Below are 14,186 nucleotides of genomic sequence, written 5' to 3' on the forward strand. Positions count from 1 at the left end.
TGCATAGCACACTCATAGCATTACCACGCATAATCTCCAAACTTAAACGCTGAAACAAAAAACAAGTAGAGCGACTCTCGTAACTTATAGAGTAAGTAATAAAACGCCTGCAATACAGTACCCGTAGTTTTTGTTTTCGACGGCACACTCGGTCGGTACCAGCTGCGGGTATTAAAACAGTTCGCGCCGGTATATGTTTGGGTCAATTGTGTGTGTGCACCTATTATTAAGCCGAAATTTTTATTGATTGATTTCAGTGGCATCTTCTGGTTGCTAACAGGTATCAAGCAGTGCGACAGGCTATTGGGAATTCCATGAAATATCTAGGGAATGAGTTTTTGATTTACATATCTGTTTGCCTTGTCTACAATGTTGCAGCTAAAAAAATTATATGCATACAAAATCCAATAGTCAATCAGCCATCTTCTCGGTTATGTCATTTATAATTTAATCCACACCAGTGGCATTCTAGTTTTGCGGACGAGTTTTAGTTTTGTCGACTGCATGGTTCAGATGTGAGGGGATCATTTACAATAGAAAAACTTGCGATAAAAAATGGAAAATATTGAGAAGGCGAAGAATTCTGTTACCGAACTAGGAAAATCCATCAAAAACAACATACGCGTGGTGAAACGCAAAGCTTCCCAAGGTTAGTCTCAATGCGTCCGCAGTTATTTCTTTAAATCAGTTCAGCGTCCGACATGATTTCGAACTTAATAAAAACGGCAAACTCAGTAAATATCTTATTACTGTTTATAGGTTTTGGGAATACAGCGGGAGCTGCACTACCAGAATACGACAAAGAAGAGGCAGTAAATGCCATGTGCGGCGTAGAACATAGAACTATAATAATATTATGCATAACAAATACTAAACAGCAGCATGAAGAATTGATATTGCCGTTTTATAAGATGGTTTAATGCTTAATTTCTACTTCCTCCAAAAAAATTAGATTAACAAGATGTTTCGTTAACATTAAAATTAATTTTATCGAAACGATTTATATTTCATTACCTAAGATTTCTTCTCCTTCAAAATTTATTCTTATCAACAAACTTTATATTAGTTTTATGAATGAAATTCAACCTCTGAGTACGTTTCTTCCTTTGCAGGATTTCCAAAATTCCCAGTTCCCCACCGGTTGCGGCTTCGAACTTGACCCTCCGAGGTAAGAGTATTAGTGCATAACTAATGAGTATTTCAGTACTTGCCGTTAATTACAGTACACACATACTGCCATACATTTGTACGAAAGTCACAGAACCATATTAATTTTTTAACCGGCGTTTTTAGCATTCTTACCCCAGATTTTACGTCCGCTATAGAACATATATGCCAATAAAAATGTAGAGTATGATATTCAGGTTTCAATCGTACATGCTTTCCACTACAACTACAAGCACCAAGGCAACGAATTGTCTGTCAATTTTTCTAGTTGTATTTTACAATACCCTAGCAATTTGTTAGCAGGTGGTTGTCGGCTATGTAACCAACGCCGCCGCCAGTAACTAAACGAATCTGCGGCAGACGAAATTTGTTCTACTCTAATCAATTCAATCCCATATTTTCTTTAAAAAAGTTTGCCCTTTTTGCACCATTTGTTTGCAAATGTACACCGGCAAGGAATGAGCGCGAGTACGTAACGATATAACGCAGGCTGGCTGTGCCCTGTAGACTGTAGAGTACTTACCGGTTATGCGGTAGTTTCACAACCGTAAGTATGTTTTCTACGGGTAGTGGCAAGTACAGTATTGTAGCTTTGCTCTGTGCAGCCCTTATTGTGCCAGTGCAGTACAACAGAGGTTTACTTTGTTTGATGATTTGATCTAGGGAAACTTTTATCCCTCATCCCTTTTATCGCTTAAACACATCTGATTTCCAAGAACCAATGAAAATGGAGGCTATAGTTATTAGGACAGATAATATTTAATTCTGTTTAAAAAAAGCACCATTTCATCATACTGTGACCTTAAGTAACCATGTGCTGCTGCGCTGCAGTATTCTTTTCTGAATTAAGCTAATTTAAGAGAGGTACTGTCAACTTTTTTTAGAATGGTAAGCTGTAATGTGCATCCGTATACGCATGTACTGAAGCTACACACTGCCGCAACGTCTCATTACGATAAAGCACAAAACATGCATTTTCCCAGACGCCGACATGTCATCGCAAGTCACTTTACGAGGTGTTGGAGCAACAGCAGGCACTTCAACTGGTTCGGCTGTTCCCCCGAATATCCCTTCGCACCTTCATGCGTAGTAAGTATGTTTTGCATAGATTATATGTAAAGTTCGCAAAAAACAGTGAACGATATCACTCTGACGCGCAGCATCACTGCGGGAAAAAGTTTTACTGAGATTTAAATTTCTTAAATTTGCAGCCAGTTATAGACAGCCTTTGATTTCGCAGTTTCACAAACGCCATGAAATCGGGCCCACTCACGACGGCAAAAGAGCTTGTAGCGGTCTCCTCCCAAAGGGCATTTTCGGAACGCGATTCGGGAATATCGTCTTCTGTTTTGGCAAAAACCGCACACTTTACTGAATCTGTAGAGGTAAATAGTAACCGACTTGCGGCTCGCAGTCACATACTCTTACTAACAACGAAAATACAAGTATTCTATGGTATTTTGTATTATCGCAAAGACGCAAACTATAATTATGCAGTTGTCTCCCCTGATCCCAGATGGAGAGTATATAAATATGATATAATGATATTACAACTGTAGCACAACTGATTACATCCGACTTACTGTTATTAAAATTTAATTATTAACAACTGACGTAGCAAATAAAGATAATTCGCTGGACGATTGATTCGATGCAATAAGTATTCCCCGATCCCAAGGCATGATTTCGTACGCTCGCCTAGCGAGCACAAACGGATACAGATTTCGAGCACCCAGCGGATCGCTTGGCGAATACGCAAAACTGTTTGGTTCAAAATGGCTATAACTTTATCCTGCCATCACACGGGACAACTTCTTAGGTATCAAAAATCTTCCCAAATGCTTCTTCGTCTTTTGACGCTTTGGTTGACAGATCTCATGAATCAGATCCTGTTATAACAAAAGATTTCATCCAGAACCAGATCCTGTTAAAACAGGATCTAGTTCTAGGTGAAGTCTGCGAACCAATGCGTCAAAAGGTGAGGAAATTCGTGGGAAAATTTTTTATCCCAAAGAAGTTGTCGCGTATAATGGCAGAATAAAGTTATAGCCATTTTGAATCAAACAGATTAGCGTATTCGCCAAGCGATCCGCTGGGTGCTCGAAATCTGTATCCTTTTGTGCTCGCTAGGCGAGCGTACGAAATCATGCCTTGGGATCGGGTTCTTTACGCAAGTATTTCTGCACTTAAGAGCGATCAAGCCTGGAACTGGAAGGAACTTTTTGCGGAGCTTCGTGCCGAGGAAGCCGACAAGAAGCTACCGAAGGCCTCCGATATTAGGAAGGATTTTGAACCGCCGAAACAAGTAACTGCAAAATTTACTCGTCCTGAATCTGGGAGAGCCACGCCAATTCGGAATACGCCTAATGGGGATATCGTCACAATTAGCTGACGCTACTGTTATACTAACACGGTACACAGTGAAAGGTCACCAGTTTGAGACATAATTTTTTCATGTTTCTGTGTATGAGTGTTAATACATCTATCGCTATGATGTAAAAGAGCAGAACCAATTAACATCGAAGCCTTATAGTAGGAGGTAGCTCGTGCTATATAACTATACTGTTTGAAAAAATTCCTGACTTCTGACCAGTCATGTTTTGGATTATTGGATTAACTTGTTGCTGCACTGCAGTACAACAATTAACATGTTAATTCAAAACCTAAGTTAATCGGTTTAAATAGTTGACGGATTGAAACCCTTTCATACAGTGAGAATATTAAACAGATTTCTGCAGAAAGGTCGGAAGTTCCACGCCGATTGTAAATTTCCAGCTTTACTCACAATTGCCAAGCCAGCCATGTTAGTTCTCGTTGTGACATTTGCAATATGTCACCGCAATAGGCATTATGCAAAGCGCGATCATCCACACTCTTTCTGCACTTTTTACTACTCTAGATAAAGTCTATAATCAAATAAATTCTTAGTGGTAAGTGAGCACACACACAACAACAACTACAAGATCTAACAATTGTAAGGCCATAAAATGGGGCATCGGCTTTTTTTTCTATTATATCACAGAGTTTTTGATAGAATGTACGAGAGATCACTGATCTGGTCAGATATTTAATCGCTTAACGTCATTTCTCCCTGATATTTATTCGGAGTCGTTAATGGTGATCAGCGGCTCAGTCGATCTTACGGATAGAAATCGCGAACTCAACCGGCAAAATAATTTATCACTCTGCCTTTGGTGCTTTGAATCTGAAAAAACGCATAAAAATGTGGGGTTGACGTGAAATGAAAACATTGTAGTATAAAGTTACTGTATTAGTCCGAAGGATTGCTCGCAGTTATCACAAATCTGATGCTTTATAACTGCATAAGAAAAATCATAGGAAAATCTGAAACAGGTCTGTGCATACGTATGCTGCAGGTTAATTTACAAGGTTCAAATTGTTTCCCAGAATATGGCAGCATGCTATCCTAAAACTTCCTTTGATTCGCATATATATAGGACACATACAGAGAAAAACTGTAGTTACAGATTTACAATCAAAGGCTATGCCTAATCCAAATATACAATAACAGTAAGCGGTGTTGAAGCTTGTAGTTCACCTTACCGGTCGAAAGTTGTTCACCAAAAACTTCTCCTCATCCCGGTTTAACCAGTGGGGATCATGATCAGAGTTGGTAACAAGCTCAGGTGGTGAATGGGCAATCACTTGCCGAAAAATTTTTAGCTAAAACATTTTTCGGTTTATTGCGGAAAAGTAAGCACATAAAAACGTTTTTCGGACAATTCTGTAGAAAATGCCAGCTTACGGAACATTAGAGAACGGGCACTACTTCTTAACTTATATAATTAAGTTAGGACAATATAGGTAATGCAAATTTAAAAAATTTAATAAAACATTGTACTCCTATTGTACAGTTTGTTGAGTATGTCGATAAATCATAATGAAATACAAAAAATAGTATTTCTTGATAACAGTAATTACTACGACGAAAATGTATGTCTTTTGTATTTACTACAGCTTAGGACAAAATGGTCGCATACCCAACATCTCCACATTCAGTACGAATGCAGTGCAGTACACTGTACGGCTAAGTTCAAAATATCCGGTTCGTACAAGTGCACTGCACCGCATGCGTACAGAATGCTGGGCATGGGGCTATGCGACCATTTCGTCCTACATTGTATATGCAGTGAATTACCATTGTTTTTGAAATCTTGATAGGATTTGCCATTACTGTCCACTGAATCAACTGGGTGCAAGGGGGCGTCGTTAAAGAGCCATAATACCGAAAAAATTGTCGCTTTTTGGGCAAAAATTTTAGAAGTGTGAATCCAGGCACATATACTTGTTTCGTGGATCCTGAAATCCAGATAAGCTTAAATTTAAAAGACAACCCAGATGTCTTTCGCGACACTTACGATATTTCACCGGAATAATCATAATCACTTTTAGAACAAATTTTGTGGCTTTTACTTTTGCGGAATTAGCTGCAATTGTAATTAATTTCTAGCACACAATAAGCCTACGTGTTAACTGTGAATCTCCACTTTTGTGGCGGAATCGCATTTAAATGCATAAAGAAGAATCGCAATTAGTGTCGCTTGTGCTAGATTTTGAATCTGGGGAGTAAGCCGCGCCCTGCACCTCCGATCGATTTTACATCCGTTTATACGCGACGGAAACTGCTAATTGATTGGTATTATTGAATTCTTATTTGGACATGAAATAACGTTTGGATGCGAATGGTACAGTAATTAAATTTGCTGGTTTGAAAATTGTAAGTTTTCAGCTAGAACTTCGAACCTCTAACAATTACGAACACCAGTTACCGTATATTAACGATAAAAATAAAGCTATGGCAATAAAAATGTGCAATTTAAAATCCTTATTACTTACAAAAAGTTTTAAATAAGCTTTTTGTCTGCACCAAGGAAACAACTATGTATTAATACTGTAATTATAGGAAACGGTTTTCAAATGCTTAAAGCATTAAATGGCATGGATTTGCACGTACTTTGCAAAAGTCCGTTTAACACGGGTAACGTTTCTTCGCATAATAATATCACAACACCAAAATCTTCTTACACTTTTATACTTTTTATGTGTCAATGTCACCAATATGATTAATGGTTTTTTGTAAAAAGCATAGCTTACTAAGTTACAATTAGGTATTCACAGACCACAAGAAAATACTTGCCATTGCGGAAATATGTGTACATGTTCTCTTAAAATCGCTACTCTATGTTCGCGCAAAATACCATAAATGCAACAGCCAATAAGTTAATATTTACAAAGTAAGCCGAAAGTTAAAATCAAAAACTATTATTCACACTCAGTGTCATGGTCTGGCAAAGTACTAAATATAAAATGCATTTTGAAATAAGAAATTATTATTAATAAAGTAAAAAGCGATACCGGTAGGTTATTCAATGATGCCTTAATATCGCCAACAGCAACGCGTAGTAGCTGATCCAGCTGATTAGTTGTTCTCTGGTTTTATACCGTCCGCAACTATTGATTGCGAATTCGGCATACTGCGATGTGATGTTAATAATTGTTTTTGTATACTAGTAATGAGTTTCAATAATGAAAATTAAGAAAAGTAAATTTGTATAATTATTACAAAACACGTACGTACTACCGTACTTGTAATTGCAAGTACGGTAGAAGTTAACGTACGACGTACTTCCTATTACAAGTACAAAAAAGGGATTACCACTTTCCCGAACCGACTGAGCGGCTTCCACCATGCTGCGTATTTCCTGCAGCTTTTCCTGCTCTTCGGTGCGATTGACATTGTCATCTACAACATCTGCAAAGATGCCAACCACTGCCACTTTATACGGACTGGAATCACTGGCGTTCCGGACATGTACCAAGTGCAACTGCAATCAAATTTACATTATCCTTGTATTTTTTGCCCTGCACTGCTGTATATGTTAAAAGACAGCTAAAACCTCTATTGGGAATCGCCGTCCGTTTATGGCATGCTCTGACCCATAGCTGTCATTGGATCCCCAATGATAATGAAACTGTCGAAAATAATATTTTCCATTTTCCAATCCTCCGCTGGTAACGTATGGAACAGCATCAAAATCGGCAGTGAATTGAACTAAAAATTGTTTATAATGTACATGTAATACCGCACTAACCATACTACACATACTACACAAGCAAATTTCACACAAAATAACACATTGTATTTATCTCAATTAACTTGTTAAATCTTTTGTACGAAAAATGAATTCAGTGATACAACAAATTTAGAATAACACCATAAAATATCAGAACTACTACCAAATAACAAAATTGTCGGAATGTAAGATAATTGTATGGGATAGCATGGCGTATTACACAGGTTAATTTTGATGCACGCCAGTTTTATTTGGGAGGAAGGTCGGTACTAATGACTGTAATTTGTAAATGTACGTAAACAATAAAATTATAATTTTGTTTTGGCATGTATGCAGCATAAAGCTTCGGGATTAGGGGTCAGTATTTAGCAGCACTCGTATAGCCAGACACAAAGGTAATCAGATCGATATCCAGTGTCTCTCCTAACAAACTGAAAAAACTAATATAAATGTGAACATCCATCGTTAGTACCGGTGTGCCCATTGTTGGTAGCCGTCCATATACTGTCTCTTGGTCTTTGAGCGTAATTGATGAACTCGACTTCCGTCAGCAGCGAATTGTTAACTATGTACCGGCTGTCGAAATTAATTGGTGATTGATGACTGCCGTCGCAATCGACATACTTTTTCCCCCATTCCTTCGGAAGCAGCTCTGTGAAAAGTTTGCAAATTGCCGTGTAATAGCAGCGTAAATAACTTGTTGGTAAAATTTTTTTAATCTATCAGAAACAATAAAAAAAAATAAAATGCCAATAACGTTATAACTGATAATTCAATCGTAGTACTTGTAACTTGCAATAATTATAACGGAAGCGGCAAGCGCGATAACAACTCACCTTAACACTCGTATTGTGTAAAATTAAACGCTAGTTTTGAACTTTTGGTGGCTTATGCGCGCGCTTCTTCTCAAATGTTAACGCAGCGCATAAGATGTTTACGCATCTAATCTTCCATTTAATAATTAATCAAAAAAAACTTTGCTAATCTGCTAAAGCTTCCAATTTAACAAATCCCTGAGAACTTATTTCTTCAATCAACTGTAGTTTACGTCCACGCTATACACAGTTTACGCTTTTTCCTGCAATTTCATCGCATATACGTTGTTTTCGGCGATTTCGTACCTTTAACTGACTGAATTATTCCATAGCCCCATGAAGAATGTCGATTCGTGTTGTCGCCTTGTATGTCTGTGTGCTCGAGGCTGGAAAAGATTACTCCAGGTGGTAGCCAGTGGAAGACCGGAAGAGTGACCAAGGCTACGAAGACGCCCAATGGGAGCACAACCGCCAAAACAATAATACAGAATGTTCGCACTGACTCCATCTCGGAAATCATTCCCATAATAGCAATCAGGCATCCGATACAAATTAAGCAGCTTTTCACAAACTAAATTTTGCTGCAAGGAATATCCTAGTCTATAGCCCAGATTTTGCTCCTTAACGTTTACAGAGCGAGGATACTTCCCGCGTAAAGCGCAGACTAAAATATCAGCCTTTTTGCTGCCGTACGCGTTTTCGCGTCAAGCGTTGTTGAAAGCGTGAGTACGATACTAACAGTCATTTTAAACATGAAACAGGCAACAAACAGACGCGACGTACCTCTATCAATACTTGTAGTCTAAACCCGTGCAGTCACATTTGACATCGCGCGATGTCAAATTGTCAGTCTGATTTAACATGGTCATCAACTTTGGACAGTTTTCCTTCTTTCCTGGATGTGGTGTAAGGAAGTAAATATTTGTACGTTGTACGTAAATGAGAGGCTGACTAAATTATGAAGTTCAGGGATCCAGGCTTTAATTAAGGTCCAGCCAGCTACATTGATAGCCCATATCTGTGTTGAATGTGTGTGTCTGTAGATACCGGTTACGGTCATCATTATAATCTGCAAAATTACTTACAATTAAAACAGAACGATGTGAACGTTCGCCTACAGTAATTTAATTCCGCCAATTAATGCTAAACTAGTTCAAATGATTATAAAACAAGGGCCGGCGAAAAGTGGCGGTTTAATGCAGTACTTCTATGAAGCCGTACAGAGAAAATACTTACTCGAGCTCGTAATTTAACATAATTACGTAGTGTACATATGGTCATATCATTGTTCAGTAAGGGTAATCAATCCTATGAGAATTATCTCACTGATGTTTTGCCTGAAGTGGGGCACAACGCTCCGTTGCGCGCCCGTGAAAGATAACGCGAGTTAGTCACCACAACATTCTCAAGCCGAAAGCTAACGGCTGCGCTCATTGGTCCGCTACGTGATCCACAGATGAATTACAAAACGCAGCTTCGAAGCTGCGTTTTCTATTTCACATACACATTAGTCCATTACATGACGATGCCTTCCCGACTGTTGCCGGGTAAACTGTTGGGATCAAAGTCCACTGAGATAACGCAAAACAACCATTACCGTGGTAGCAGATGAACTGCCATGACGATAACTATGAACGCGACGTGAAGTTATCTATGTGGACCGAGCTGGCATCTATGTCAGAGTGCTGTGCCGAAATGAAAAGCAAGCCGGGACTTGCTTTTCATTTCGGATAACGTTTTCAAAGTTGTGTGTGTGGCCTATTTAATACGGCAAATCACAGTTGTTGCGCTTATCTCAATGGACTCTGATCCCAACAGTCAAACCGTCAACAGTCGGGAAGGAATCTTGATGTAATAGACTATTCACCTCCGTTGTGGTGCTGCTGGTGCATAGCCAACCGAGCTTTACACAGTGGTCACCGGAACCCGTAACATATAGCAAATATTAAAGCATTCTAATTGCTAGTTTGCTAATATAATGTGGTCAGGTATTAATCCGTATTAATAATTTAGCCTCACTTATTGTGATTGAAAAGTTGTTACTAGTTGTTGTTATTAGACTATTACTGATTGTTAATTTAGTAATTACGATTAGTAATTAAAGTAATTATTTTTAGTGATTGCAATTATCAATGCAATAATTGTAATATTGTGTAGGTTGCGTTACTGTAATTAAGTTTAATTACATTAATTAATAACGCGTATTAATTAGCTAATTTACTTTGAGTAAATGGATATATTCTTTTCTTCAGTTAAGTTATAAATTATTACATTAATTAATGACACCTCAAGCATGTGGATTAAAACGCGCCTGCGGCCCTGCTGTACAATTCGTTTGTGTGTACGCAGCACGATTCATTTAACAGTCAGTGCTTGCGTTTTCTGTGGTGATCCACTGCTTATTACTGGTCCAACGCATTTGTATTTTTTGCTGTGTGTCATCCATCGGTGACGCATTCTGCTTTCACATTTTATTTTGCGATATCTTTCTTGAAAAGATTAGACAGGATTGATCGGGCCTAGTGTCTGTGGATTTCAAATTCGCTCATATTATAGAATGCGATAAGACATCGCACCTTAACCTTTTGCTCCTGTTTTCTGCGGAAGAAAGATTTATGGTGGGTCTTGCATGGTATTTACAAATGATTCTCGAACTAACGGCAAGCAGCGATTATTACACATTTAACTACAAGTTCGGTAAGCAGTTCCGGTGAGAAAAGTGGAATTCAGAGTACACCAGTAGGTCAGTATCAACATCCTTTCGAAATCATTTCAAAAACCTCACTTGTCCGATAAGGTTGGAAGGTGACATATTTATATTTTATAACAAGTTACAAATGCTTAAGAAGAAGTTATACCATTATTAGGTTTTGAAAAACTGATTTTTTCAAATTGCTCATACAGCAAGAATACTGTCTTATCTGCAATCATGAACAATATGAGTTCAGTATGGCGAGTTGCAAAAAAGTTATCAATTTTTTTCGATTGTCACCCATGATAAATTTGGCGGACTGGCGATCTTTCTGCCCTGCTGCCACCTGCGGTCAGAAGCGTCCAGCTGAATGACCACAGCTGACAGCAAACAAAATGCGCCATTGAAATAACATTCCAATGGCGAGTGGGATAGGAAACAGACCAAAACTTTGTGTAGTCAGTAAGGACACGAAAAGATAACAAAGCGTAAGACAAAGGGAAGACAGCACACGGATCCGTGAGCGCTCACTGGTGGCCACTCTCTCCTTATATGTGCAAACTGACTGTGGCGGCACTGCAGGCGCAGAAGCGAAAGTTTCGTGGAAAATGCAGAACAAAGAAAGTTCTTCGCTGAATACTGATCGATTTGACACAGGAAATTCGTAAAATCAAAAATTAAATCCTAAAGAATCCGAAAATTCTCAAATTTGATCAGTATGTAGAAAAATCATTTGCTAACAACTTTAGGGAGGCTTTTGTGGATAACTGTTTTCTAACTCGCTACACAAAAATAGACTTCCGGTGCACAAAAACGCAAGTTTTAGACGTATTTTAAAATTTAAAAACAAAAACTCTTCTCAGAGTTTTTCCTATTCTTGTATACACCGGTTCTACGGTAAATCTGAATTTTTCCGAAAACAATGAAATTAGTTATTACATTTTGAAAATTCAGAGTACAAAACACCAGATTTTTTAAGTTTAACAGATGCGAAGATTTTTTTCTCTCATTAAGATGTGTAGCAGAACCATTTTGGGTGTTAGAAGCTGTAACGGTTCTGCTATCAACGTTGTGCTCATCGCGCACAAGCGATTCTGCCGCTTAGACCACAAACACGGCATAACTTCTCGTTAAATAAAGGTGAGTAAGCTTACAGTCATTTCAACAGCAGCAAGAAAAAATTGCGTATAAATGATAAAGAAAATTTTGCGTATAAATGATAATCTTCCCCAGTTCCCTTTATGGACGGACGTACTGCCTCGTAGAACATTGTGCGACCGGAAGTCCCGGCTTTTTATCAGTGATGGCCGTGTAAAATGCACAGTTGCGCGACGGCGCGTTGCTCGGCTGACAACCTGCCGCAGCCAACGGCGAATTGCAACAAGGATAAATTGTAGAGCAAGGCGCTGATTGGTTTAGCGTGATCTCTGTACTTTTTCATTACATTCATCGGTGCTCCGCAGTCTACCGATACATGAAGGCCCTGAACATTAACCGGAAAGGCGAGCACCCTGCCTCGTATGCGCTGCAGTTTGGATTAGTACGGAGGCGAAAAAGCTAGAGTCGGGCGACAGTAGAAACCTCAAATCCTGTAAAAGACCTTCCTGACGTTCCTTGATCATCCCTCTACCGTTGCATTTAGGTTTTATCTGTACCTGTACATTAAACCAAATTAAAATGATTGCTCCGTCATTCGCTCTCACTCGCAGCGCCATCGCAGCTCGTCAGTTCTCCGTCCTGGGCCGATCCCTCACGTCAATGAGCGTGGTGCCGCGGACTGTAAGTCTGATGCAGCTGGAAGTGATAATCTGATACTTTTGACAAAAGCACTCAATTCTTCAACAGGGTAAGCAAACGGAATTACCATCCGTATCGCTGGTGCCAGCTCACCGCACCTTCAGCAATCCCCAGTTTAGCCAAGTATTGCGATCCCTACAGACCAGTGCTGCACGGATGGATATCGACTCCGCTGCAAAGTTTATCGGAGCTGGAGCGGCCACAGTAGGAGTAGCCGGATCAGGTAATGGAAAGCAGCTGCAGAGTTTCAGTTGTTGAAGCTTTATTAGGATTGAGGCTTTTATGCAAACGGGCGGCAGAGGAGCTTTCCGACTTCGCGGCACAGTTTAGTTCAGCTTGATTGCGAGAGGCTGCATCTCATTTCTTGGTTTTTATCATCGTTTAGTTTCAGCCTTTTCTTGAAACTGCCATACTCTTTAAATAGGTATAATAAATAAAAAATTTCCAAGTGAATTTGCTGTTGTAAAAATTAAATGGGAAGTCAAACCCATGTTAATCAGCGGGGTGATTCGTTGCGAATAGTTGAGTACTTCTGCGGTCTTTCGAAATTGTCTTAATTTTGACCGGTTTAAGCAGCTTTTCAGCTGCAAACCGAATATTTATATGCATTATAAATGTTAAAGTGGCTTGGTAACGTCGCAGCGGTAGCTTTTGTGATGTTTGACCTGGTAGAAATAGTGAGGTCTTCGCTGTTGCGTATGCTGCTTATGCGTACGTCGCCCTGTTCCGTATTACCATAGAAAGTAAAAGTCTACAAATTTATTTTCTATGGTATTACGTTAGACTTGGAGCGAACCATAAGGTTTTGTAATAATATACGCGCCTTTAAAATGTGCCTCTAATTTTAAAATCATATTTCATTTCCAGTAACGATAATCTGAACGTTTGATGATCCGTTGTTGCTTTACTTGCGGTGAAATTGTGATGTGAAATAATTTTCCGCGTGTACAATAAGCAAACTTATTAGAAATTAATCCGAATAGTTCTGTGTTGATGTTCACTAATTAAAAAGTGATTTAGCTATTGAAATGAGCCTTGTTTCGTCATTCGTGACTTTTCTGTAGGAGCTGGAATCGGAAGCGTCTTTGGAAGTTTAATCATCGGATATGCGCGCAATCCTTCCCTGAAACAACAGCTCTTCTCCTATGCCATTTTGGGTTTCGCTTTGTCTGAAGCCATGGGTCTGTTCTGTCTGATGATGGCTTTCCTTTTGCTGTTTGCTTTCTAAACTACTTGGCATGTGTTGTTTCAAATAATTCAAGCCGGCTCTGTGGCTGGACATCTACAAGGTTCTTCGGATGACTTTAATTTAAATGATACACCACCAAGTAACGCCTAAACGATGTTGATTATAAATGGGAATTCGTGGTTTGTGTCACTTTGTGTGCAGTTGCAGTTAGGACGTACGTGCAGGCTAACATTTTAGTGTTTCATTTGTCTTTGGTTCCGTTTGGTAAATAAAAGTGATTTTCAACGGCGGCTTTTGATTTTCATGTTTCATAACTGACATCGGCCAAATATTTTCTTACTATCAGTTACGCAGTTACCAATAATACCAAAATGGAATACCGTCTGAGAAGTGCTAGTATAGTAATTATTTCTGTATTATTACGCCTTTGA

At 39.0% G+C, this 14,186-nt stretch overlaps 3 protein-coding genes across 3 annotated transcripts; 2 read left to right on the plus strand and 1 right to left on the minus strand.

Moving 5' to 3' along the window:
- The first annotated feature begins 239 nt into the window (after window positions 1-239).
- LOC129597131 (uncharacterized) lies at window positions 240-3,860 on the plus strand. The gene is made up of 6 exons (XM_055494574.1): window positions 240-649; window positions 760-823; window positions 1,113-1,168; window positions 2,151-2,256; window positions 2,408-2,552; window positions 3,359-3,860. Exons 1-6 carry the CDS (start codon window positions 556-558, stop codon window positions 3,557-3,559), a joined length of 666 nt encoding a protein of 221 aa, XP_055350549.1. The 5' UTR covers window positions 240-555; the 3' UTR covers window positions 3,560-3,860.
- Window positions 3,861-4,008: 148 nt separating this feature from the next.
- LOC129597117 (carbonic anhydrase 7-like) lies at window positions 4,009-8,767 on the minus strand. The gene is made up of 7 exons (XM_055494560.1): window positions 8,384-8,767; window positions 7,735-7,914; window positions 7,086-7,240; window positions 6,845-7,013; window positions 5,327-5,487; window positions 4,732-4,851; window positions 4,009-4,372 (listed from the first exon to the last, which is right to left on the minus strand). Exons 1-7 carry the CDS (start codon window positions 8,601-8,603, stop codon window positions 4,328-4,330), a joined length of 1,050 nt encoding a protein of 349 aa, XP_055350535.1. The 5' UTR covers window positions 8,604-8,767; the 3' UTR covers window positions 4,009-4,327.
- Window positions 8,768-12,258: 3,491 nt separating this feature from the next.
- Window positions 12,259-14,046, plus strand: LOC129597037 (ATP synthase lipid-binding protein, mitochondrial-like). Its single transcript, XM_055494456.1, has 3 exons — window positions 12,259-12,548; window positions 12,615-12,789; window positions 13,631-14,046. The coding sequence occupies exons 1-3, from the start codon at window positions 12,447-12,449 to the stop codon at window positions 13,792-13,794; spliced, it is 441 nt and encodes a 146-aa protein (XP_055350431.1). The 5' UTR covers window positions 12,259-12,446; the 3' UTR covers window positions 13,795-14,046.
- The last annotated feature ends 140 nt before the right edge of the window (window positions 14,047-14,186 follow it).

Source organism: Paramacrobiotus metropolitanus, unplaced genomic scaffold (genome assembly GCF_019649055.1).
Source record: "Paramacrobiotus metropolitanus isolate TYO unplaced genomic scaffold, Prichtersi_v1.0 Parri_scaffold0000100, whole genome shotgun sequence".
Classification (NCBI taxonomy): Eukaryota; Metazoa; Tardigrada; class Eutardigrada; order Parachela; family Macrobiotidae; genus Paramacrobiotus; species Paramacrobiotus metropolitanus.